The 8,916-nt window shown below is 45.3% G+C and overlaps 1 protein-coding gene across 1 annotated transcript in view; it reads right to left on the reverse strand.

Moving 5' to 3' along the window:
• The window catches only part of MLIP (muscular LMNA interacting protein), a 303,596-nt gene that overhangs the window by 201,174 nt on the left and 93,506 nt on the right, over nt 1-8,916 (reverse strand). The window contains exon 2 of the mRNA XM_019520562.1: nt 2,129-2,209. Coding sequence (XP_019376107.1) covers nt 2,129-2,209 — 81 coding nt within the window. The remainder of the gene's footprint in view (nt 1-2,128; nt 2,210-8,916) is intronic.

Here is an 8,916-nt window from a genome sequence, read left to right on the forward strand (position 1 = left end):
AGTGCAGTTGTGGTGTTGAGTGGTGCAAGGTGGTGCAGCAGGGAATCTTCCTCTCTCCTGAGAGGGGGCAGCAGCAGAACAGATGGCAGCAGTAGCAGCAACAGGAGCAGCAGCAGCGGTAGCAGCCATCCAGTTCAGCCACTCAGGCTTCAGATGAAAGTGGAGGTGAAGGCAGGGGGTGGCCTGCTAAGCAGCTGGGACAGGCAAGGCACCTTTAGGCTGTGGCAGTGATGGTGGAGGAGGGGTCCACAGGCAGTGTAGGACCACCCCCATGGGGGGGCAGCAGTCCAAAGCAGGAAGGGGTGCAGCTAAATTGCCCCTAAAAGCTCTGAGAACAAGCCAGCAGCTAGCAGTAGGCAAAAGCAGGAAGGGGCCTGGCAATCTTCTCCCCAGAAGCTCCTGAGACCAAGCTTGCAGCAACCAGCAGCAGCAGCTTGGGACAAGAAGGGGCGTAGCCAACTTCCTCCCAGAGGCTCCTCCCCCAGAAGCTCCCGAGAGTGAGTAGCCCTGAGCTTCTTGCCAGGGCAGCTTTTTATACTACTGGGGCCAGCACAGGTGCTTGCCCCAGACTCTAGCTCTCACTGGCTGCAGATCAGGAAGGAGCTGAGCAAGGTCATTTTGCCCCAAGTGGCACAACTTGCCCCACACCAAAGTGCATGTTCGGGCAAATGCACTGAGGCAAAAATCTCCAGCACAAATGTGTGCCACTCCTATTTGAACTGCTGTAAGAACACATGCCTGCATGTGTGGATGCGCTCAATGAAAACAAAAGGTCAAGGACTGTTGTATCATGCCTCAAATATATTCTCACTTACAGTTTCTTCTATCTTCAGCTAAGCAAACTGCCCCATATAAATATAAATGAGAAAGCAAGTAGTAGGATATTACTCCATCTTCTATAGACCCTGAAACAGTTGGTCCCTGTCTTATACCCAAATTTTCCTAAATTTTCTTTTGAAGAATATTTTGTTGGTGAGGGACTGATAAAAAGTGAATACTTTTAGTTTTTAAAAACTAGCATTTTTTAAAAATTTTTGGCTTGAGATTATCTAGGGATTGATTAAAAACTTGAACATTTTTACAAGTTTTGCTTCATTAGAAAGTAATATTTTAATCAAAATTATTCTGACCAGAAAAAAAAATCAACTAGCTGTGCTCTCAATTGCCTGTCTCCTAACATTCATACTATCCGTGTCCTCCTGTGCAAAGCATCCATCTTCACTTCTTTAAACTACTTGAAATATTTTCAATGGATATCTGCTTCTGAACACCATGCTTATTGCCCTATTTGTGTAATGGTCTCTTATAAAAATTATAATTCTTAGAACAGAAACCAATAAGAATAAAAATCCCATCTACATTTATAACATTATGACTTGGGTTTTCAAAGTGTAAGAGTGAAGCACCTAAATGCTACAACTAACACTGTAATTGACACTATTTGATACAAAAATGCCATCATTGTTCAAAAATCAGTTCAATATTCCCAAATATCTTACTTCTTAAGTTTTCTAAATCTAATAATAGAACATGCTAGAAGATAAAGTTTTAATACTTGCAAAACTATTGCTTTCTTGATCAATTGGGAAAAAGAGCTTTATGATGATGCTAAATCAGCATTTTAAATAATATAGTTTAATAGATTTCATACAGTATAAATTAACCAGTGGCACACAGGTAGACTGTTGTTCTCATTTACAAGTAAGCTGTCCAGAGCAAAAGTTATGGGTCCAAGCCTTCTGATACACAGTGAGGGAGCAATGAGTGTCTTATAAATATCTATACAACAGATATGTGGTCTTACCAAATGGAGATCTATCTATTACAGACTACAACTGAGCCCTACCTAAAATGTTCCACATTCATGCTGTATTCTAGATTCATGGAATATTTTGGAAAACACCAGAGGCAATCTCCTTTGATCTCCTTTGATCATGAACTGAACACAATTAAAGCCAACTGGGATTTTCTTCTACTGATGACTACAGCGCTTAGCCCTCTATAATTTGTACAAGAATTAAAGAATAAATTGTAAAAGTTGAGATAATCTAAATATGCTGCCTCATAATAAAAGAACTTTCTCAACTCTCAAGACATGTTACAAAGATTCAAAGCAAAAATCTCTTACCTGTTCTGTATTGAGGAACTTTAGTGGACTGGCGACATGAAGATCTCTTTCCTCTGTCCGTTGTCCATATGTAGGACGCAGCTTGGAAGGGGGAAAAAAAGGCTTTAAACAAAAATGTGAATATGTGTGACAGAATGGAGAACAGATTATATTTTCCACTGTCCAGCTTTCTAGAATTTAACAGACTATTCATCTAAGTCAGTCTGCGTGGGTCTAAAAGAATTTTGGATACAAAGAGTCATTGTTAAAGTACACAACATGTTTCACAATAAAGATAAAATTATTGCTTGCATATTTAATAACTGTAGTAGAGAGGAGAGAGTAGCAACATATAATTTCCATGTTGTCTTTGACTGAACTAATCAAAATAATTAAAAAATTATTGGTTTTAGATTTTTTTCTATGTGACTGGATTCTTAAGTTAGTTACCACACATGCCAAATTTAAGTGTACAAGGACCATTTTTGGTATGGATTTGCTTACGTACAAGAACACTAACACTTGTTCTACTGGTGTTATTGTAATAAATTATTTTTAATCAGAATGGCTGTGTTAGGAGTTTTCATATTTGTTTTTTTCAACCTTCACTTTGTCTTTTTGGAAAAATATATATTTTCTGCTTTTCCAGTGAGCATAAGCAGCTACTAAACGTGGTCATGCTCCATTCTTCAAATGTTTTAGTGTGTGGGAGAAAGAATGGAAATAGATTTTCAAGGACATTGTGCATTTTGTACTGAGAACAAACCAACAAGTAATGGAAGTTTTTGTAGCTGAGGACTGGACAGCAGAAAAAAATAATTCTATTCCTACTTCTGAATCAGACTTCTTGTAGGGCTTTGGGCAAGTCTCTGTAACCTTGTCCTAACCAAAATAGTTTGACAATACATGAATAATTTCAATTCCTTGGTGTGTCTGTAATCCACAGTGTATCAATACAATAGCATAACTAGGGGGAGCTAAGCAGGAACCAGGCATAGACATTGTTTTAGAGGGGGCACCAGAATTGCCCCCTGCACCCCAGGAGTCTTTCATAGATTTCATTGACATTAGGGCTGAAAAGGACCTTGGAAGATCATAGAGTCCAGCCCCCTGCCCCAGGGGCAGGAAGTCAGCTAGGGTCAAAGGATCCCATCCAGATGTCCAAATGTTTCTTAAAAGAGTCCAGAGTAGGTGCTTGCACCACCTCTGGAGGCAGTTTATTCCAGGCCTTGGGGGCTCAGACAGTAAAGACGTTTTTCTTTATGTCCAGCCTGAAACGGTCTTGGAGGAGTTTGTGACTGTTTGACCTTATCATTCCTTGGGGCGCTCTGGTGAACAGGCATTCCACCGCATCCTGATTACACCCCTTATATATCTGTAAGCAGCCACCAGGTCCCCCCTGAGCCTGAGGTTTTCCAGGGTGAAGAGCCCCATGGCTCTAAGCCTCTCATCATAGGGCCTGTTCTCCTGCCCTCTGATCATACATGTGGCTCTCCTCTGGACTCTCTCAAGCTTTTCCACATCCTTTTTAAATTGTGGAGCCCAGAATTAGATACAGTACTCCAGCTGAGGCCTCACCAAGGCTGAGTACAGTGGGAGGATGATATCCAAGGATTTGCTTGAGAAGCATCTATGGATGCAAGCCAGAGTTTTGCTCACTTTACCAGATAGCTTATATTCATCTTGTGATCAGTCATGACCCCCAAGTCCCTTTCATCTGTGGTGCTAGCAAGTGTAGCACTGCCGAGTCTATAAGCATGCTGTGGGGTTTTTTACCCCCAAGGTGGAGTACCTTGCATTTTTCGGCATTGAATGCCATCAGGTTTTCATCCACTCATTTTCTAAGACTGTCGAGGTTGGCCTGGATCACCAGCCTATCCTCATGTGTAGATGCTTTACCGCAAAGTTTGGTGTCATCAGCAAACTTGGCCAGTCCACTTCTGACACCAATGTCTAAATTGTTAATAAAGATATTAAAGAGTATAGGCCCAAAGATAGAGCCTTGGGGGAACCCCACTGGTCATGGCACACCATGATGATTTACTTCCATCTATCATCACTCTCTGGGTCTGACCACAGATTTTAACCCAGAGTTAAAATGGCAGGAGTTGTCCTGCACTGCCCAAGCATAGGAGACAGACAGGCATGGCCCCTCACACAGTAGTGTATCTAGACAAGATACGTCTCCCTGGTCAGACTTTGCCAGGGAAGTCATGGTCCTATGTCCCATTGAGTATATGGATGGGGAGAGAGAGCAAGCAGGGCACCTGGGCACAACCAGCATAAAGCAACCCTACCATGCAGCAGAAGCAGCTGCAGGGCATGCTGTTACAGCAACAACCATGGGTGACTGGTACCGCCTTAGTCGGGGGGGGCAGACTGGAAGAGAGTCCCCCCGTGTCTGATCCTGCGATGGCTGATCACTGCAGCCAATCACAGCAGCCACTTCCGGCAGTGGCTGTGGCCACTTATAGGAGCAGCTGCAGTGATCAACCGGCACTTGCCGGGGGGGCACCTGCACTCCCATCTGCCCCCCCTGCCCATCACCTAAGCAGCAAGCATTGCTGGTCAGGGGGTGCACTGTCACTCTCAGAGTGTGCATGTGCACCCCCATGCACCCCCTACGTCTTGCCACTGTCAACAGCCACAACAGTAGCAACTGCAGCTTGAGTACAGAGACCAGGGACAGGTAAGACTCCTTTCCTCAACAACCCCCACTCTACAGTGGAAATATTCTATTTCCCACACCTGCCCCAATGCTCAAGGAGCTCACTACCTTGCTGCACCCACAGACAAAAGTGCTTGCTAAGGTATGCAAGCACTGATATTATTGAAATGACTGTGTTTGCACTAAAGAAGATGCCTTGTCATTTAGCCCTGTGCCTTTGTAATGTTAGTAGAGTAAAGTACCCCCAATGCAGGCCCAAAACAATTCCAGAGTCTTCTTGAACACAATTCTCCCTGCATTCCTGTACAAATTACACAGTATTTATTTAGCTAAAATTCCCATTTGAGCACACAGTTCAGTTTTCCAGTTAGAACTATCCAGTTAATGAGCAGTACACAAATGCAACTGTCTTTTTCCCTCTGCCATGGAATATCCCTGTCATGATTGATCTCAGTAGTCAATATTTATCTCAATAGTCAAAGATTTCCTCCTCTGGCCTCTTCTAACTGGCTGGCCTTCTAGTCCCATGTCGGCTGGTTTGGCAGCTGGCAAATTCACCTGCCGTTTCTTCCTGTATTCCACACTGTCCTTGCTAACCTCTTTGTCCTATCCTTCACCTATTTCTTTTCTCCTTCAACATTGTATTCCCATCCACAAATCTTTCCTCTTTTACAAGCTTTACATGTGACACAAGCTAGATTCTGCAGCACTTGAAATAAATCTGTAGAATGTGGCCTGCCTGCTGAAAGAAAGTCTGCCAAAGGATAATATATTAAGGTTTGGTTTGATTTCTCTATATGTTCCCAATGTCACACCTTTATCACAGATATTTGCAGACATGAGAACAAAGTATAAAAGGCTTTGCCAAGAGGTGTAACTAGCATTCTGAATGCCCTGGGCAGGAGAGCAGGGAATGGGTAGAAGGGGTATGCCTAGCTACTGTTGCTTTGGTTCATGCTTCCCACCCCCCTGCTGCTGTCATGCAGGCTCACCAGGGGCCAGCACTCCCTCTAAATCAGCAATGGAGCCAGTGCCCCGTTCATCCTGCTCTACTTATACTTTGAAGTTAAAAAATTATTTAAAAAACTGAATTGGTATGCCATTTGCTTGTGTAACTTGATACTGTCTATTATCCTATAGCAGGCTTCCTTCTATTTTAAACAACATACCAGGTATTCTAAGACCTTTACAAAAGAAGCAGAAAAAGAAGTTATAGAACTCAGAATGTCATGCATAGTTACCTCCAGTTACACAATGTTCTTGTCCTGCTTTGAAAAGCAGCTGTGTATATGGAGTCAATTATCACCTGTTTATACTTCACAGTTAAATGAGTCTGATCGTTATTTTCCTAAATGGATCAAAGCCAAATGGGTGTTATTTTGTTCAAAGAATCAAAATTCCTTTAAATATTTTAGACTTTGGGCTGGCAGCATCTGTAAATAATATTGTCCACACATTTAATTAATATAAACTAATCAAAACAATTATAGCATTTGAAAAGTAGCTTGATCCCCCCCCTTTGATATGAACAGCAGTTTATCATGATCACTGGTTCCATATCCAGATTTGTTGCTTATTTTTTTAGTTTAAATATACAAGAAATACTTTAAAGAAAGTGATATTGAAATATTAACACAAAAATGCAGATCCAGCATTTACTTCTTATGTATCTGAGCTTTGATTTGACAGCTCTAAAATGAGTAAGGAATGGGAATTATGGGCAGCTATATCTGGTAGCTGCAGATAAGAAAAACAATTCAGGTAATTTCTTGTCAGAACTACCACTCCAGGGGATTTTTATAAACAGTGGAATCAATTTTAAAAAACAAAATGAAAAAAAAATAAAACCTTTCAAACCCCCAATTTCCCACAATATATAGAAAATCATCTTGTGTTATTACAAGGTGTTTCTAACATTAGCCATTCCCATCTATTCTATTCAGGTTCTTCTACTATATCCCCATTGCTATAGTATTTGAGAGCCTTCCAGCAGCCCATTAAATAATGTGACTAACATATTTCACATGTGGCTAGGGGAATCATACCTGGAGAGTAATGTTTTAATTTGGCTGGGTTTGAACTGGGTTTTTTTGTTTTTTGGATTTTTGCTTTGAAGTTGCAAATCTAGTGTTTTGGGCTGTCTTTTCTTCACAAATTCTCAAATGAATACACCTGTATTTGGAGCAAAAGATGGCGAAGTTGTTGCAATCCTTAAATTCTATGATCATATCAGAGATGGTTGGGGTTTTTTTACATTAGCTATGAACAGCGCTACTCTAATATAATAAAAGCCATAGTCTGTGTGTCTGTCTGTCCGTGACACCCTAGGCCAACTGAGCATACGCTGCCAAATGGGCAGGCGCTGATTGGCTAGGTGGCCCAGGCTGCCTGGGCCCAAGTTTGAGCTGCTGATGGGGAAGTTTGGTAGTGGGGAACTCGCCCTGGCCACCCAAGCAGTGGGGCTGCCCACCAAAACAGTTGGCAGTGAGGGGAAGACGGTGAGCAGGAAGGGAGGGGACGATAGGGGAGGCAGGCAGATAAGGGCAAGGTGGACACAGAGCGGCAGGGTGGAACAGGGCCAGATGTGGAGACAGCACAAGGCTCATACGCGAAGGGAGGAAAAAAAATTGGGGGGGCTGAGCATATACATGAGTGACCTCACACCCCAACCCAAAGGAAAAGTCTGTGAGGGGAGGGGGAGAGTAGAACTGGGAGTAGACAAGGATCAGGAAGGAGCAGAGCAGAGCCGGGAGCAGAGCCCACTGCACCCATACAGCCGCCCCTTCCCCCACACCCAGGGCCATTGCCCAGTGCCAGCAGCCCCTGCAATACTGCAGCCCCCCCAGCCCTGCACCAGCCCTGGATGCCTCCCTGCACCGCCCAGGGGGGCCCAGAGCTGGGGACCTGTATGGGGCCAGTCTTGGCTGCACTGGAGGGGATGGAGAACTTAGGGCCCCCACACCTGCCCCAAGTCTTCCCTGGGAAGAGCCTGGCACAACCCAGTGGCTCCTCCAGAGGTGCAGCACTGGGGGGGGGCATGGGGCAAGGATGGCTTAAGCTGAGGCTGGGCTCTGCCTGCTCCCTAGATGTCTCACCTTTGACGGCGGCATGGCACCATGTGCATCCCCCCTGGGCAGGCTGGGCAGTGAGGCACATGGCACCACATCGCAGTCAAAGCAGCAGTGAGGTGTACAGGCAGGGAGCAGATAGAGTCCATCCCGCTGCTGCAGCTGCCCTTACCCTGTGCACAAATTGGGGGTAACATTCCCCACCCCGACCCTTGGCTTCCCAGTGCCATGCCTCTGGAAGAGCCACTTTCCGGACATGACCCAGGGTGGGGCAGGCATGTGAGTCCCTAGGGCTCTGGCTCAGCGGTGCAGCTGAGGCTGGCCCCACTCTAGCCCTGGCTCCAGGCTCCCCTGGGCAGTACAGGGAGGCAGGCTGGGCCAGGAGGGCTGTGGTTTCGCAGGGTCTGCTGGTGGTGGGCAATGACCTCAGGCATGAGGGAAGGGGTGGCCATGCAAGCCCCTGGTCCAGCTCTGCTCCAGTCCTGGCTCCCCTCCCCCCACAGACTTTTCCACCTGGAGGGGCAAGCATGCTTGTATGCTCAGCCCCAACAAAATTCTTAATCTCCCTCCACATGTGCACACATGCATGTGTCTGTGTGTCTGTTCATGGCAGGAGGGAGATTGTGCTTGTGTCTGTCCATTTGCAAAAAGTGAGTGAGTAGGGTGCACACGTGTGTGTGTGTGTGTGCATGTGTTTATGTACATGCATGAGTGTGCATGCATGTGCCTGTGTTCATGGCAGAGAGAGTGTGCTTGTGTTTCTATGTCCATGTGCAGAGTGCGTGAGAGTGCGCACCCATCTGCATGTGTGTGTGCATGTGTTTGTGTGTGTGTGTGCATGCATGCATCCGTTCATGGCAGGAGGGAGAGTGTGTTTGTGTCTGTGTGTCCATATGCAGAGAGTGAGTGAGAGTAGTGTGCACCTGTCTGCGTGTACCCCTGCTTGTGTGTACCTCTGTGTGTGTATGTTTGGCCATAGTGGGACAGGGGGGCAGGGAGAAGGAAGAAGATGCGGGCATGTGCCCACCCACCCCCAGTCCAGCAGGGTCCTCCCAGCCTTCCCCGCCAGCACC

This window comes from Gavialis gangeticus, unplaced genomic scaffold (assembly GCF_001723915.1).
Source record: "Gavialis gangeticus isolate Ggan-Ray unplaced genomic scaffold, GavGan_comp1, whole genome shotgun sequence".
Classification (NCBI taxonomy): domain Eukaryota; kingdom Metazoa; phylum Chordata; order Crocodylia; family Gavialidae; genus Gavialis; species Gavialis gangeticus.